This window comes from Drosophila persimilis, unplaced genomic scaffold (genome assembly GCF_003286085.1).
Source record: "Drosophila persimilis strain 14011-0111.01,24,50 unplaced genomic scaffold, DperRS2 tig00000686-arrow-arrow-pilon, whole genome shotgun sequence".
NCBI lineage: Eukaryota > Metazoa > Arthropoda > Insecta > Diptera > Drosophilidae > Drosophila > Drosophila persimilis.
The window spans coordinates 1,137,638-1,156,239 of NW_020825336.1; the positions used below are offsets into that span (position 1 = coordinate 1,137,638).

General features: G+C 42.6%; 2 protein-coding genes across 2 annotated transcripts; one reads left to right on the plus strand and one right to left on the minus strand.

Annotated features, from left to right (window-relative positions):
- The first annotated feature begins 1,704 nt into the window (after positions 1-1,704).
- LOC113566408 (mucin-2) lies at positions 1,705-9,198 on the plus strand. The gene is made up of 3 exons (XM_026991851.1): positions 1,705-1,708; positions 2,168-8,526; positions 8,605-9,198. The coding sequence occupies exons 1-3, from the start codon at positions 1,705-1,707 to the stop codon at positions 9,196-9,198; spliced, it is 6,957 nt and encodes a 2,318-aa protein (XP_026847652.1).
- A 1,474-nt stretch (positions 9,199-10,672) lies between these two features.
- On the minus strand, positions 10,673-16,231 carry LOC6601646 (myrosinase 1). The gene is made up of 4 exons (XM_002026724.2): positions 16,046-16,231; positions 15,186-15,387; positions 12,089-12,982; positions 10,673-11,405 (listed from the first exon to the last, which is right to left on the minus strand). The coding sequence occupies exons 1-4, from the start codon at positions 16,084-16,086 to the stop codon at positions 10,911-10,913; spliced, it is 1,632 nt and encodes a 543-aa protein (XP_002026760.1). The 5' UTR covers positions 16,087-16,231; the 3' UTR covers positions 10,673-10,910.
- Between the last annotated feature and the right edge of the window lie 2,371 nt (positions 16,232-18,602).

Below are 18,602 nucleotides of genomic sequence, written 5' to 3' on the forward strand. Positions count from 1 at the left end.
CAGTGCGCAGCATTTTTATGAAATTTCTATTGGAATATGATGTAATTTAATATTGATTTCAGAAAGGGTTAAATCATTTGTTGGCTGCTTGTAATTGCAGTGTGAAATACGGGAAGGAGGGGCTATAATTAATCCAATCAAGAAAACAGTCGAAGGAGCCTCCCTTTGAGGACCTCTCCGAGTATTCAGGATATACATATATGTATCATCTAAATGGCCTCTCCAGCATTCGAAAAGTATTCCGATTCGTTTACCCGCATTCCCTGAAATTGTGTTTTAGTGTTGTTGTAGAAATCTTAATCGAATTAACCACAGGGCCACCGAAATCTGTGTACACATTATTCATTTGATTTCCATTTGCTTGATTTGTTGCTATTGAAATGTAATTTTTCTCAATTAAAAGGAAAATATATGAAATCTAATGATGGGAAATACCAGAAATATATTGATTCTAAGGGGGGAGTGGAGCTTTAGGTGAAAGGTACCTACATTGCACAGCCATAAGTCTTTGGCTGATTTCTGATCAAATTTAGCAATCGCATATTGTTATTTAATCCTTTTTTTCATCCACAGACAGATGTCTGCTGAGTTTATATCCCCCTCTGTCTGCTCTAAATGCCTTGTTCGCGGGATTATCGTTAGAGAAGGAACAGAGATAGAGTGAGAGAGAGGGGTGGATATATGGGAGTGGGAAGCCGGGAGCATGTGTGCTGATTTCTGCACTGTTGTGGGATTTAAAACCGTATTAATTTTCAATAAGTGCAATGAGCTCTACGAATTGTTTGATAAATGGCACAGCGGGTTAATCCTGGGCTCATTGATGCGTATGGGAGTGTGGAATCGGGAGAAAAAAGGCTGAAGATCTCATCAAGCACGTGTTTGCCACGAAACTACAACGTGACAAGGCATATTGAGCCACAAATTTGTTAATCTACGAGTTCGAGGGAAAAGTGTAATGGTAGATCTATTAACTATTAATGGAATATACTCGTACCTTTACCGTAATTGAGATTTTGGCTTCCGATCATTAGTCTGGATGCCTCACGATCCTGGGAGAGTATCTGATCATGAGATCACAGCACACCCAACTCTGCCCACAAATAGCAGAGAAAACAAGTTTCATATAATGGAAAAAATATCCTTAATCCTTGATCCTTGATAAACACACTATGAAATTAGGGATTTTCTTCCAATCACAGGCAGTAAAATCAGTACAGAAAGCTAAAAGAGTTGACATTTGAACTCCGCGCCTCAGAGATGACCTGGGATCGATACCATTACATACTTGAATAAAAGACTGATATCGAATATTTTAGGTTCTATTTATTGCCGCCATAAGTGGCGCCATTTATTTTCCGTAGCAAAAGTAGGCAACATAATTTTTTTTTATTGAAATTCAGCCTTAGCCAAGACCGCCACCGCGGAGTTGATCATTATATAATTATTGAATGAATGAATAATCTCTGATCTCTCCTGATCTTCAAATTACAATTTCAACAAAATTCAGAATGTGCTCCCAAATGATCTCTCAGTAGTACGGTGTCTCTTCGTCCTCCAGGCAACTCCTCGATAGTTCATTTTCTACTGTTTCTTGTGTTTTACTTAGAAAGTGTGGCCATTAGCAATCCTGTGATGACCGAAAGATCGTTTGATTTTGAATGATTAATTAGTCTCTTCTTTAATTTATTTCTTTATTCTGAGGGAATGAGTGAGTATTACAGGAAATCATTGCGCTTCCAAAGTACATACTCGTAAAATCGATAGCTGGAAAAAACGTTTTCGTGCCTTATTGATAAGAAAACAATGCCCTGGGAAAGCTGAGCTTTCTTCACTTACGAAAATACCTTTCCTTTATGGAATTTTAATTGCACAGACGTCTTAAAAACTAATCTTAAGGGCATGTATGGCTCCATTCAACCTTTGTTGAACCTTAAACTTGAACCATAGACAGAGCTTATCAGAGAAATAACATACCAACTCCCATGGTACTTCCTATATAAGCACTCGGCTTGAGCTCAAGAAATCAATCGTTTCGCTGAAACCGTCCCAATGGTAAGTCAGGATCCGCTCGCACAACGACACTATATATCCCCTCCTTTCCTTTCGAAAATATAGAATATCCTGAGAAGTTTGCTTTTTCTTGCCCTGCACTATGCTGCCCATGCAGATCGGGAAGGAAGTGGCGCTAGGCAAATCGTTGACGAGACGGACACGGCTGGCGTAACATATCCATTCTATTGTGCCTTCGATCCTTTCCTGCCGGGATGCCCACTGGCTCCTACAACAGCAAAGACAACTCCTGAACCGACAACACCGAAAACAACAACCGTGGAGACTACGACAGTAAAGACGACTCCCATGCCGACAACTCCGAAAACAACTACAGTAAAGACTACCACAGTGAAGACGACTCCAGAGCCGACAACACCTAAAACAACAACCGTGGAGAGTACAACGGTAAAGACGACTCCTGAACCGACAACGCCGAAAACAACAACCGTGGAGACTACAACAGTAAAGACGACTCCTGAGCCAACAACTCCGAAAACAACTACAGTAAAGACTACCACAGTGAAGACGACTCCAGAGCCGACAACTCCGAAAACAACGACCGTGGAGACTACAACAGTGAATACGACTCCTGAGCCGACAACTCCGAAAACAACAACCGTGGAGACTACAACAGTGAAGACGACTCCAGAGCCGACAACTCCGAAAACAACGACCGTGGAGACTACAACAGTGAATACGACTCCTAAGCCTATAACTCCGAAAACAACTACAGTAAAGACTACCACAGTGAAGACGACTCCAGAGCCGACAACTCCGAAAACAACAACCGTGGAGACTACAACGGTAAAGACGACATCTGAACCGACAACTCCGAAAACAACTACAGTGAAGACTACGACAGTACAGACGACTCCTGAACCGACAACTCCGAAAACAACGACCGTGGAGACTACAACAGTGAATACGACTCCTGAGCCGACAACTCCGAAAACAACGACCGTGGAGACTACAACAGTGAATACGACTCCTGAGCCGACAACTCCGAAAACGACAACCGTTAAGACTACAACAGTAAAGACGACTCCAGAGCCTACAACTCCGAAAACAACAACCGTGGAGACTACAACAGTAAAGACGACTCCTGAGCCTACAACTCCGAAAACAACTACAGTAAAGACTACCACAGTGAAGACGACTCCAGAGCCTACAACTCCGAAAACAACAACGGTGAAGACTACGACAGTAAAGACGACTCCTGAACCGACAACTCCGAAAACGACAACCGTTAAGACTACAACAGTAAAGACGACTCCAGAGCCTACAACTCCGAAAACAACAACCGTGGAGACTACAACAGTGAATACGACTCCTGAGCCGACAACTCCGAAAACAACTTCAGTAAAGACTACCACAGTGAAGACGACTCCAGAGCCGACAACACCTAAAACAACAACCGTGGAGAGTACAACGGTAAAGACGACTCCTGAACCGACAACTCCGAAAACGACAACCGTTAAGACTACAACAGTAAAGACGACTCCAGAGCCTACAACTCCGAAAACAACTACAGTGAAGACTACGACAGTAAAGACGACTCCTGAACCGACAACTCCGAAAACAACAACCGTTAAGACTACAACAGTAAAGACGACTCCAGAGCCTACAACTCCGAAAACAACTACGGTGAAGACTACGACAGTAAAGACGACTCCTGAACCGACAACTCCGAAAACGACAACTGTTAAGACTACAACAGTGAAGACGACTCCAGAGCCGACAACACCTAAAACAACAACCGTGGAAAGTACAACGGTAAAGACGACTCCTGAACCGACAACGCCGAAAACAACAACCGTGGAGACTACAACAGTAAAGACGACTCCTGAGCCTACAACTCCGAAAACAACTACAGTAAAGACTACCACAGTGAAGACGACTCCAGAGCCAACAACTCCGACAACAACTACAGTGAAGACTACCACAGTGAAGACGACTCCAGAGCCGACAACACCTAAAACAACAACCGTGGAAAGTACAACGGTAAAGACGACTCCTGAACCGACAACTCCGAAAACGACAACCGTTAAGACTACAACAGTAAAGACGACTCCTGAACCGACAACTCCGAAAACAACGACCGTGGAGACTACAACAGTGAATACGACTCCTGAGCCGACAACTCCGAAAACAACGACCGTGGAGACTACAACAGTGAATACGACTCCTGAGCCTACAACTCCGAAAACAACTACAGTAAAGACTACCACAGTGAAGACGACTCCAGAGCCGACAACTCCGAAAACAACAACCGTGGAGAGTACAACGGTAAAGACGACTCCTGAGCCTACAACTCCGAAAACAACTACAGTAAGGACTACCACAGTGAAGACGACTCCAGAGCCGACAACACCTAAAACAACAACCGTGGAAAGTACAACGGTAAAGACGACTCCTGAGCCGACAACTCCGAAAACAACGACCGTGGAGACTACAACAGTGAATACGACTCCTGAGCCGACAACTCCGAAAACAACGACCGTGGAGACTACAACAGTGAATACGACTCCTGAGCCTACAACTCCGAAAACAACTACAGTAAAGACTACCACAGTGAAGACGACTCCAGAGCCGACAACTCCGAAAACAACAACCGTGGAGAGTACAACGGTAAAGACGACTCCTAAGCCTATAACTCCGAAAACAACTACAGTAAAGACTACCACAGTGAAGACGACTCCAGAGCCGACAACTCCGAAAACAACAACCGTGGAGACTACAACGGTAAAGACGACATCTGAACCGACAACTCCGAAAACAACTACAGTGAAGACTACCACAGTGAAGACGACTCCAGAGCCGACAACTCCGAAAACAACAACCGTGGAGACTACAACGGTAAAGACGACATCTGAACCGACAACTCCGAAAACAACTACAGTGAAGACTACCACAGTGAAGACGACTCCAGAGCCGACAACTCCGAAAACAACAACCGTGGAGACTACAACGGTAAAGACGACATCTGAACCGACAACTCCGAAAACAACTACAGTGAAGACTACGACAGTACAGACGACTCCTGAACCGACAACGCCGAAAACAACAACCGTGGAGACTACAACAGTAAAGACGACTCCAGAGCCGACAACTCCGAAAACAACAACCGTGGAGACTACAACGGTAAAGACGACATCTGAACCGACAACTCCGAAAACAACTACAGTGAAGACTACCACAGTGAAGACGACTCCAGAGCCGACAACTCCGAAAACAACAACCGTGGAGACTACAACGGTAAAGACGACATCTGAACCGACAACTCCGAAAACAACTACAGTGAAGACTACGACAGTACAGACGACTCCTGAACCGACAACTCCGAAAACAACGACCGTGGAGACTACAACAGTGAATACGACTCCTGAGCCGACAACTCCGAAAACAACGACCGTGGAGACTACAACAGTAAATACGACTCCTGAGCCGACAACTCCGAAAACAACAACCGTCGAGAGTACAACGGTAAAGACGACTCCTGAACCGACAACGCCGAAAACAACAACCGTGGAGACTACAACAGTAAAATCAACTCCTGAGCCTACAACTCCGAAAACAACTACAGTAAAGACTACCACAGTGAAGACGACTCCAGAGCCTACAACTCCGAAAACAACAACGGTGAAGACTACAACAGTAAAGACGACTCCTGAACCGACAACTCCGAAAACGACAACCGTTAAGACTACAACAGTAAAGACGACTCCAGAGCCTACAACTCCGAAAACAACAACCGTGGAGACTACAACAGTGAATACGACTCCTGAGCCGACAACTCCGAAAACAACTACAGTAAAGACTACCACAGTGAAGACGACTCCAGAGCCGACAACACCTAAAACAACAACCGTGGAGAGTACAACGGTAAAGACGACTCCTGAACCGACAACTCCGAAAACGACAACCGTTAAGACTACAACAGTAAAGACGACTCCAGAGCCTACAACTCCGAAAACAACAACCGTGGAGACTACAACAGTAAAGACGACTCCTGAGCCTACAACTCCGAAAACAACTACAGTAAAGACTACCACAGTGAAGACGACTCCAGAGCCTACAACTCCGAAAACAACAACGGTGAAGACTACGACAGTAAAGACGACTCCTGAACCGACAACTCCGAAAACGACAACCGTTAAGACTACAACAGTAAAGACGACTCCAGAGCCTACAACTCCGAAAACAACAACCGTGGAGACTACAACAGTGAATACGACTCCTGAGCCGACAACTCCGAAAACAACTTCAGTAAAGACTACCACAGTGAAGACGACTCCAGAGCCGACAACACCTAAAACAACAACCGTGGAGAGTACAACGGTAAAGACGACTCCTGAACCGACAACTCCGAAAACGACAACCGTTAAGACTACAACAGTAAAGACGACTCCAGAGCCTACAACTCCGAAAACAACTACAGTGAAGACTACGACAGTAAAGACGACTCCTGAACCGACAACTCCGAAAACAACAACCGTTAAGACTACAACAGTAAAGACGACTCCAGAGCCTACAACTCCGAAAACAACTACGGTGAAGACTACGACAGTAAAGACGACTCCTGAACCGACAACTCCGAAAACGACAACTGTTAAGACTACAACAGTAAAGACGACTCCAGAGCCTACAACTCCGAAAACAACTACGGTGAAGACGACGACAGTAAAGACGACTGCAGAGCCGACAACTCCCAAGACAACCACCGTTAAGACTACAACAGTAAAGATGACTCCAGAGCCGACAACTCCGAAAACAACTACAGTGAAGACTACGACAGTAAAGACGACTCCTAAACCGACAACTCCGAAAACGACAACCGTTAAGACAACAACAGTAAAGACGACTCCAGAGCCGACAACTCCGAAAACAAGTACAGTGAAGACTACAACAGCAAAGACAACTCCCAAGCCGACAACTCCAAAAACAACTACAGTGAAGACTACAACAGTAAAGATAACTCCTAAGCCAACAACTCCGAAAACAACTACAGTGAAGACTACAACAGTAAAGACAACTCCCAAGCCGACAACTCCGAAAACAACTACAGTGAAGACTACAACAGTAAAGACAACTCCCAAGCCGACAACTCCAAAAACAACTACAGTGAAGACCACAACAGTAAAGACAACTCCTAAGCCGACAACTCCGAAAACAACTACTGTGAAGACTACAACAGTAAAGACAACTCCTAAGCCGACAACTCCAAAAACAACTACAGTGAAGACTACAACAGTAAAGACAACTCCCATGCCGACAACTCCGAAAACAACTACAGTGAAGACTACAACGGTAAAGACAACTCCTAAGCCAACAACTCCGAAAACAACTACAGTGAAGACTACAACAGTAAAGACAACTCCTAAGCCGACAACTCCGAAAACAACTACAGTGAAGACTACAACAGTAAAGACAACTCCCAAGCCGACAACTCCGAAAACAACTACAGTGAAGACTACAACAGTAAAGACAACTCCCATGCCGACAACTCCGAAAACAACCACTGTGAAGACTACAACAGTAAAGACAACTCCTAAGCCAACAACTCCGAAAACAACTACAGTGAAGACTACAACAGTAAAGACAACTCCCAAGCCGACAACTCCAAAAACAACTACAGTGAAGACCACAACAGTAAAGACAACTCCTAAGCCGACAACTCCGAAAACAACTACTGTGAAGACTACAACAGTAAAGACAACTCCTAAGCCGACAACTCCAAAAACAACTACAGTGAAGACTACAACAGTAAAGACAACTCCCATGCCGACAACTCCGAAAACAACTACAGTGAAGACTACAACAGTAAAGACAACTCCTAAGCCAACAACTCCGAAAACAACTACAGTGAAGACCACAACAGTAAAGACAACTCCTAAGCCGACAACTCCAAAAACAACTACAGTGAAGACTACAACAGTAAAGACAACTCCGAAAACAACTACAGTGAAGACTACAACAGTAAAGACAACTCCTAAGCCAACAACTCCGAAAACAACTACAGTGAAGACTACAACAGTAAAGACAACTCCTAAGCCAACAACTCCGAAAACAACTACAGTGAAGACTACAACAGTAAAGACAACTCCTAAGCCGACAACTCCGAAAACAACTACAGTGAAGACTACAACAGTAAAGACAACTCCCAAGCCAACAACTCCAAAAACAACTACAGTGAAGACCACAACAGTAAAGACAACTCCTAAGCCGACAACTCCGAAATCAACTACAGTGAAGACTACAACAGTAAAGACAACTCCCAAGCCGACAACTCCGAAAACAACTACAGTGAAGACTACAACAGTAAAGACAACTCCCAAGCCGACAACTACGAAAACAACTACAGTGAAGACCACAACAGTAAAGACAACTCCTAAGCCGACAACTCCGAAAACAACTACTGTGAAGACTACAACAGTAAAGACAACTCCTAAGCCAACAACTCCGAAATCAACTACAGTGAAGACTACACCAGTAAAGACAACTCCCAAGCCGACAACTCCGAAAACAACTACAGTGAAGACTACAACAGTAAAGACAACTCCCAAGCCGACAACTCCGAAATCAACTACAGTGAAGACCACAACAGTAAAGACAACTCCTAAGCCGACAACTCAGAAAACAACTACAGTGAAGACTACAACAATAGAGACAACACCGAAAACAACAACCGAAAAAACAATGCCGACGACAACATCTGGGCGCCCCACAGATTCGACAACGTTACGACCAACCACGAGACCATCAACTTCTACTACTCCTAGGGGCCAACATGACATCCATAAGCACCATCACGTTCATTATCATGATTCGAATGATCCTGGCTGGCCGCTCCTTCCGCTGCCAGCGCTTCCTCCTCTGCCAGAACTTCCTCCTCTCCCAGCGCTTCCTGTTCCACCATTTGCGCTGCCTCTGCCTCTACCATTTCCTCTTCCGCTTCCATTGCCGCTATTGCCAAAGGTAAACTTAACCAAAGTTGAATTGCCACAGGATTCATTACCAGAGGTTTCATTACCAGAGGTTTCATTGCCAGAAGTTTCATTACCCTCTTTTCCTTCTTTGCCACAATTGCCGAATCCCTTTGGTGGATTTCCAAGCTTTTTTTGGAGATCGAAGCCAAATGAAAACTAAGCGAAAGATATCTGTAATCTACCTATGGATGTGAATATGTTTATTCTGGATTTCTCTGTTCGAATCACGCTCTGACCTTTTTCCAAGAACAAACACAACACATTCATCATTTCCCGCATTGCAATTTCGCAAAGTTCGTGCTGGGGGAAACTCAACTCAAAACTTTGGCTGATGCAATGCCCTGTAGAAATTACATCAGCAAATAAACAGAAACCTCAGGAAAAAAACATCGGAACTTTCAACTCCAGAAGTCAACACCCCCTTGTGTTTGTTTGTTTGTTGTTTTCGCAAAGTTATAACATTATTTGTAGAGTTTTTTTTAAGGGAATTGCACTAAAAACAGTGGACAGTGGCAGTGTCGGCAGTGTCAGAGGGGTTTCCAATGCTGAAACGGATCTGTTTATTATTATTATTATTTTATATTCTCATAGATTTGATTGACTTTTGTTCGCTCATTAGGCAATCATCAATCATAGTTAATCAAATTTATGACGCTATTTGGTGTTAGAATGGTTTATGACTTTGGAGAGTCTCTCGAAAGTTTAAAGAACTTTAAATTTCTAGAGATACGAGCCCTAAGCTTCAGTGTTCAGCTCTCCCCAGACGATGGCTGATAAATTATGAATGCCCTGGCACTGGGGCTCGTGACTCAAACAGGTGCAGAGGCAACTCTATAGACTGGAGACTAGACTGGAGTGGAGTGTGTATGAGCCTCCTCCCCTGAACCGACATGGTCGTGAAATGTTTCCTACAAAAGCACTACACAAATGTTTAATTTATTCAAGACATTTCGTGTGACGACTGGAAGGCACTGCTGAACCGAAACAATAAATCCAAGTAAATGCATAAAAAATAAGTATAATTAAGGAAAAAAGCATTACCCAAAATGAAAGGTAACTGGTTCTGAACACGATATATATACTTGTATATTCTAGACATAAGTTAAGCCAACTTTCAATTCCGTTTCTGTTTAGAGGTTCGAGAAGCGGATATTGTGAGAAAGATACTATTACTATTGCTATTCTGTGATCATGTTATATGCATAAGCAAATGAGATAATCAGGGTGATTACTAGGGATTTTAATATTCAGATTCATGCTGGAACCACTAGACTAGACCCCTACAATTATCCACCAGCTGCTACTGCTGCCTCTAAATGAACCTCTACCACATCCCATGATAATGGTGATATAATAAACAGAGGGAGATCTCTCAGGCATCGGGGCTCATTGTGCTCTAAAAAGATCATTGGATCTCGGATCATTGGTTCCATTGTGTGGATTTACTTGCGGAAATATCAACATCACAGACAGCTCAAGGAATTGGTTCGGTTCGGCTTGGCTCGGTTTGGGTTCCTACTAGATGTAAATGTCACAACGATCTATAGAGATCTGTTGATCTGCTTAACATTTGAATGACTTTGGAAGTGAATGGAAGTTTAGTTCTTCCATCAATACAAAAACCCTCAACAAGGTTCTCTTTTTTAATATCACAAAAGGTTTTATTCAGGTTTTGAGTCTTTAAGTTTAAGTACAAATTAGAGTTTTTATACATATAAGTAGATTATATTAGACTTTTAGACAAAACTTAGGGACTACGAGTAGCAACAAAAAAAAACGTTTAGAAAAGACTTAGGGGCTACGAGTAGCAAAAAAAAATACATGGCAAGCCTCCACTACACTCTACACCCTCTTTTTCTCTCTCTACTTCTCTCATCTGAGAAAAGTCAACAGAACGATGGAAAGCAGACTCCAGCCTACAATATTAGAGGCTCCACTCGATCGAGGATCTATTTCTTCAGCGGGTAACTGCGCCAAGGCCACCAATTGCTGATCATCGAGCGTCGGCCGGAAGCTCCAGTCGATCTCATTCGTCTTGCAGATCTGGGCAAATACTCGCGCTGAAATCTTGGGCGTACGCGTGCGCTTCGGCGATGTAAAATCTACATGATAGAGCCCGAACTTCTCCGTAAAGCCAGCCTTCCACTCGTAGCTGTCCATCAGGCTCCAGGCAATGTAGCCACTAATGTTAACACCATCCTCGATGGCATTTAGAATGGCATCTAGATACGAATTGTAGTAGTCTACACGGGCATAATCATCCAAGCCCCCACGATCGCTCACGCCATTCTCAGTGACAATTATTTCGGGTGCATTGTACTCGCGGTGAATCCACTTGAGCAGGTTGTACATGCCCTTGGGATACGCCTAGAAAGATAAATAGAAATGGAAGCCACATGTTAGTAGAGTTCGTTGAACCACCTGTGTCAGAGCCAACCCCCCATTTGATTCCTTAGACCATAATTCAAACTGCAAATGGGATAAGTCACCCTCGAGCCTCAAGCCGCAAACCTCACTTCTCCCCCAGTTAATTACCTCATCCCCAGACCCAGCTGCCACAAGGGGGTTCTCATCTCCAGAGAGAACAATCAATTTGCTCAACTAATCCACAAAAAATTACTTTTCTAAGTTTAGAGAAGTTTAACGACTGATAGATACTTACTAAGGCTTGGGTTTTACGGTTCTAAGAAGTATATTATCCTAATGAAACTTGGAGTTTAGGTGGAAATAAGTATGATAAATTAATCTTCTAATTGTAGTGTATCTTCATAAGTATCCAGTCGTAAGTAAAGCTAGAATTTAGTTTATAATATTGTACAAATTGTAATTTGGAAAGAATTACTATAAATAAATTGATCTATGAAGTTTAAGAGCTTTATCTTTGAAAATGTGAAAGACACGGGCAGTTATTCTGGCTTCAATTCGAATGAAAGTTCCAATTTAGGTAGAAATCCTTCTATCAGATTAGAGGCCTAAACGAACACATGAACATATTTATCTATGTACATAGATTCGGTAAGGAATGCCTTTAGTAATGAACTAAAACTTACCTTTAGCCAAACAGAACCCGAACCGGGCCAATCGACACCCTCCTGACTCTCCACCACGCCCATGTCATGATTGAACGAAGGCACTGGGAACTTTCCTGTGTTATTGTGACCATTACTCGTGACGAGATTACTCGTGTAGGAGTTAATGCCGAAGAAGTCGGATGTACCGCGGATCCGGCGGATTTCCTCTTGCGTGAATTCTGGCAGGCGGGAGCGGACACCGAAGCCCTGCTCTTTGCTGAGATTGCGGATGCGTTCGATCATCACTTTCGGATAGTTTCCATGCTTCGAGAAGATGGGGTGACCGAACCAACCCACATAGAACTGCATGGCACGCTCGGAGGCCTCGCGATCCTCGGCGGAATCGGCATTCTTTGGCTCTGGCCACGAAGTGTCCAGGGTGATGCCAATGCGTCCCTTCTGCCGCTGCTGGAAGAGATCCCGGTACATGTGCACTACCTCCGCGTGGGCCTTGAGCAGATTGTGACCACACAGGTAGGCGGGAATCCCCGGATAATTGAACGATGGTGCCATGTAATCCGCACCATAGCCGTGCTCACATACGTGCCAGGGCTCATTGATGGTGGTCCACATCTTCACTCGATCCCCATACATCTCCATCACCAGTCGGGCGTAGTCCTTGAACAGGGGAATGATCTCCGGATTGGTCCATCCACCCAGCTCCTGCAGCCGCTGCGGCAGCTCCCAGTGATAGATCGTCACCATGGGAGTGATGTTGTACCGCAGGAGCTCATCTATCAAATTGGAGTAGTACTTGATGCCGGCGGTGCTCACGTGATTCATATATCCGCCAGGCATTATTCGTGGCCATGACAACGAGAAACGGTACGTCCCCACATGGAGTTCTTTGGCCATTTGGACATCGCGGCGCCACTGCAAAACAAGAGAGCAACGAAAATTGGTCAGAAATTTGGAAACCAGTTGGAAAGCAGTGAGACATTCCATCGTTGCGGCGGCCTCCGGTTCTCGGGGGGCTATGACTTTGGACATGGCTTCGGGCTAATTGTCGTATGACTTTGGACATTGAGAACGATTCGGGGGCAGATACTTCTAGTTATAGACTGTAATGCGATCGTTGGGAAGGAAGGGGCGATTGGCGTTGTATGGTTGTTCCAACATTTGATTCATTTATCAAGCCGTCTGACAACAATACTTGTACTCGTACTCGTATTCGTATGAATAACTAGATGGACAACCACCTGCCACTGACACTGCCACATGCTGCCACATTCAGGGGCTGCCTAACACCTGTAGTTCGTAGTTGAGGCTGTCTCCAAGTCTCTCTATTGATTGGCATTAGGTGGCGAATTATGACACAATTAATGTACGAGTATACGTACAAATACTCCAACACATGCTAATCGATAAATTATATCTAAATTATGGCAAATATTTCAATGCAAATTCCTTTAAAATAAGTTCTTGGGGGAGGGAGAGAAAAGAGAAGCAACTACAGAAGGATAGCAACTAAATTAGATGTAGATTTAGATAAATTTAACTATGAGATATCGATATATAAGCACTTCTTCTACTAGAAGATAAACTAAACATTTGCCAGCTTAAACTTTGATAAAGATAACTTAAACATCGATTGAGAACAATGTTTTCCATAAAAGGAAAGCACCTAGAAGATCTATTCTCTAAGCATTTAACGTTCCTTCAAGCTTAAAGGGGGCTACAGACTTTTTAACATCTTAAATATCAACAAATAGGAGAAAGAAAGATCTGACTCTATAGACACAAAACCTTATCTTGAGACGTATCTTAATCGACATTATAAAAATCTTTATCTTGAAAATGGGTCAGCTGTGCAGCCATTGAAGCCTTTTTTGCATAGATAACAAACAGCTCTCAAAGGTCATACTACCGAAGAACAGATCTACTCACAGCAGGTTATTCCAGATTTATATGCAAAGTATCCACAGTAAATACTAATACAAATAAAAAGATATTCAACTAATCTGAATCTGAATGGAATCTACGGCAGTACCCGAGTTCCGTTTAGCATTTAGTCACCGGCACACCCTTAAAGTCTGCCCTTTGGCAGTGCCAGATCATTAATTAATTAATAAATTATAAATAAATGAAGAGCGATTAATCATGGCGTTAAAGCCTAGGCGCTGAAAGCGACAGATGGTAGACAAGTTGATCATGTCACCTGTGGAGGCATGGCATCTACTACCCGTAGAAGTGGTTATCAAACAGGTGGTGCTGCTGGCACCAACTATGATCATTCATGATTTATAGAAGTCTCTGCTTGAAGATTTGTGGCCTGGACTATGCAAATTAGTTTTGTAATTGGAGGCTACTATGAGTGCCGTGCCAGTGGTGGCATCGCATGTCCACACTTGTACGCATTACCCCAGTACCCCTGCTCGTACTCTTAATCGTATTCGCATTCGCGTATCAATATATTGTATGGCTACTTAATATGCTTAATATTTATACTGTAATTGCTTCAAGTCATGCCATTAAACATAATTGCCAAATGATCTTGGCTTTAAAAGTTATTGGGGGCAGAGGCTAGAGATCGAAGAAGACCTCTGGTAGCGTTCTTAAACTTCAGTCAGAGAAGGATCTATTGAAGAGATAAATATCTAATAGATTGATGTGTTCGTTCTCCAATCCTAAGAAGTAATCAAGTTTTAAGCTTCTGGATCTGTTAGTGATCATATTTCTGTTTGAAATAAAGCTATCATAGATCTCTGATTACTGATCTTTTAATGAAGTCACTTTAGGACTTGGCTTTGACGAGATCCTTTCACTTCAAGGTTAGGACTATTCCGTACCCTTAAATGAGAGAAGACTCTCTTTTAAATCTTTCTGTTCATAGATTCCCGGGGAGATTGAGAAACTCGCAAGTAATTATCCATAAATCCTAACATCGGAACCGACATCAAAGTGCATCGACTGCAATGTGGTCATATATTTTCCACGCGATTACCTCAGCGGTTTGCACCGTCTGTCTGCCTGGCTGCTTGTTTACTCAAAAGATCTTGAACTCTTTGCATAACTTCCACTCAAATGGTGATTCCACTCGATTGGGGATTGGGTCTGCTGTCTGCTGTCTGCTTACCTGATGATAGCTATCCGCAGTGATATCAGCATTCGAACCATCGACTATCTTCTCGGGATGTGTGTGGGTGAGAAAGTCCCAGATGGATTCACCCTTATCGTCCGCATTCCATCCTCCTTCGATCTGATACGAGGAGGAGCCAACGCCCCAGAGAAAGTCATTGGGGAAGCGTCGATTGTTGCTCACTGGACTCCCCAGACATCTGCAGAAAAAAAACGATATGCCAAAGTGTTAATCAATTTTATATTGTTTGATTATCTTCTGCCCCTCGCGAATCTCCCGCTAATCAAATGACATTCAAAACGTTGACAAATATTACGACAATTTTTGTCAACTTTTTGGAGTTTGTTTGAATTTATACGTATGATCTAGTGATATCTACAACAATTACTGATCGATCGATCTGGCCAAGGTCTTCCCCAAATTAATCCAATTTCGGGGCTTTCTTTGGGCCAAGTTTTTGGGGAGTTTTGGCAGCTCAAGGCACTCCAAATGCTGTTTTTGTCTGGTAGCTGTTTTTGTCGCTTGTTTCTTATTTCATGTCTGTTATTTCACGCGTTTCTATAGCTGTTTTTGTCGTTAGTTTTCTCTGGTTTTACGTGCGCTTTGTGTCGTTGGGTTGTTTCGTATTTATTTAAATTAATGTCAAAGTATTTTTAGAATGATTTTGGTTATGAAGTCTTTTAAATTTAACTACTGTTTTTATTGTTTCTTAAAATGTTGCGCGTTTCTTGAGTTGCTTTTGTCGCTAGTCTTTGGCTAATTTTTTAAGTGTTTCCTTTGCGACTTTTATCGCTTGTTTTCTTTTCGTTTTTCTTTGATTTTGTTCATAGTTTTCCACCATTTTAATGCACACTTACGAGGCAATTAACACAACTGCAGGCAACAAAATTTTAAACATTTTTCTTATATCCTTAGACACGAAACTAGGTTTTTTTTTTATTGAACGAAAACTTTGGGCGTTTTAGGCGGCCTTAAACTTTTTCGTTCCGTTTCAAACTTTTCGCGCGACTTGTGCGAGTTTTTTCGCGAGCGTTTTGAGCCCGATCACAAAACGTTAACGTTGGCAAATGAACGCTGGTCGCTTTAAGTCCTAGCGTTATAAAGCGTACGGCTGCGGAGCGGTTTCGAGGCCTCAGCAGCAGCAGCAGCGGCGGCGGCGGCAGCGGCTGGCTGTCCGAGTCGCGGCGTTAACGTCAGCGTGCGTACCAGTCATAGACGTGTTCTTACTCTCCCACTCTCCATCTTTCCCTCTTTCTATTCCTATCTCTTGGAGAGGCTTAGCAGGTGTTGGCATCAGGGTGCATTTCGGGTGGGGTGAGGAATGCAAATGCACACAATTTCAGACCTTCATATTCCTTGGGATCGTCATAAATAGTACCCATAGAACATCTACATTAAATCTGTAATGATTTTCAATTACTAAGTAATGATAAATACCCCACCTACTTCTTTATTTGTATTTGATCTTCATTGATAACCAATTATGAGACCGATATGCGTGAGGATGCAGCTGATATTTTATCGTTTAGAGCACTCGTTGTCGAAGCCTTACCTTATCTGTTATTCACCTTGGTGTTGTTAAGATCTCTGTTTTGTTTTTTTGGCTTTTACCGGTTAAGTATGAACTTATGACAGATGGAACTTTTTGCCGCGAGAAGAATTCCCCTTCTTATGACGCGCACCTATATACGAGTACATACGAGTATATCACGCATTGGGAATCATGCCTTGGCAAAAATTATTCAAATTTGTAGCAATCAACCGCTGGATAATTATAAATTCCAATCCCAATACCAATTGTACCCAATGAACCCTAAAATATGGCCACAAAGGGCACGATTAGGCCGTAAACAAGTCGAAAATCGCTTTTATTTATAAGTATAAGGGCGGTACTATTCCACTGTTACGAGCACATACTTTCTTTCAAGAGTCTATTCAATTAAATTTCTACAATCGATGTCTGTTTAAATACAAGTGGAAGTACAAACAACAAGATACGCAAGGCGACTGTCTTTCCCAGAACAATGATAAGGAGAGAGTTCCTACAAGGGGAAGGAAGCAAAGAAGCGATAGAAATCATATAGTATAATTAGATCGAAAATAACAGATAGCAAACTTTCCAGTTATAAACGTCAGTTACACGAAAAAACTTTGATTGGATCTGCCATCAGAATCGAAAGCCACCAAAACCAAAAACTCGTTCGGATCTTGGGGAATGCCCTCAAAAAAAATAGAACAATGACTGTTTTGCCTTACAATAACCATTTTTCATATCCGCAATCGTTTTATACGACCCGAAACCCCGGATCCAGTTCAACGTTTATGATATTTTAAGCCAAATATGTGCTAAACGAAAGAACGCGGGCTGAAATGATCCGATGCGAATGGAACTGAAAGTCGTATATACTATATACGCAATACGTTCCAGCGTTACGAGGGAGTGTCACCATACCAGGTGTTCAGGTGGTACTGCTGCTCCTAAGACGATCAGAACTGGACCGCGCTGAAAGCAATACATAAAATTACCACAGCAATTTACACATTTTACGATTAAAAATACAAATTTACAGACGGAAATGCTTTGGAAAATAATTAAAACTCTCCAAGATAGACACATAGACGTTCTCATATTATCTTTCACTTCATTTACATGATTCATTTTTCGAGCAGAACCAAGTTTCGGTGTTTTCTAGCAGCACGATGAAACGCATTGAACCGGTTTTGGCTCATAATCATTAATTATTTTTGTGTGGTTTGATTTTTGCATTTCTCGCTCACGTGGACTGGAGTGGGTCAATTGTGTGAATCACTGGCAGGCTTCAAGTGTAAAAATCCCCAAGATGTTGTGGGGGCACTTTGAATACGCATCAACGCATCGCATCGGTCTGGAAACCGAAACCCGACCAAAAACCCAGGGAAAAGAAAAACCCCCGCAAGGAAACTGGTCTTTAAAACATTATGACTATTTCCGTTCTTGATTTATTTGCTTTTGCGGTCGGAGGAATATTTGTAATTATTCCATAGGCTGCCATATGGAGAATTGCACCTTTTCTGGTATTCATTTGAATTTGGCGCCCTTTTTTTAGTTGGTTCAGATATAGCAAATACTGTTTAGGTATTTTTATGTTTTCCTGATCTTTTGCTTCTATAAAAAAAAAGGTTAAGTTTGTAACTTTTTTTAAAATTTAAATTTAGTTTTAAATCTCAATGTAGTTGCCACGCTGCAAAATTAATGGCACAGTGGCGCTACGCTGCACTTGGTAAATTTTCCAAATGCACTTTACAAATTTCTGACAAAAGCTGAAATGTATGAAAGTACTTTGTATATTTTACATTTTACGCAGAACGAATTTTTTACATATTCGTTTTTGTAAACTTTTTGCCAGTTCAGTTGGGATATCCTCTCTTCGTGGA

What these genes read in the sequence shown, in the direction of transcription:
- LOC113566408 (XM_026991851.1), top strand. An exon ending in CAACTCCGAAATCAACTACA is followed by an intron (nt 8,527 to 8,604) that starts GTGAAGACTACA and finishes ACAACAGTAAAG; the next exon opens with ACAACTCCCAAGCCGACAAC.
- LOC6601646 (XM_002026724.2), bottom strand. Translation starts at nt 16,086, where the DNA reads ATGTTTAAAATTTTGTTGCCTGCAGTTGTGTTAATTGCCTC. An exon ending in GCAGTTGTGTTAATTGCCTC is followed by an intron (nt 15,388 to 16,045) that starts GTAAGTGTGCAT and finishes TTTTTTCTGCAG; the next exon opens with ATGTCTGGGGAGTCCAGTGA. An exon ending in CGGGTTCTGTTTGGCTAAAG is followed by an intron (nt 11,406 to 12,088) that starts GTAAGTTTTAGT and finishes TTATCTTTCTAG; the next exon opens with GCGTATCCCAAGGGCATGTA.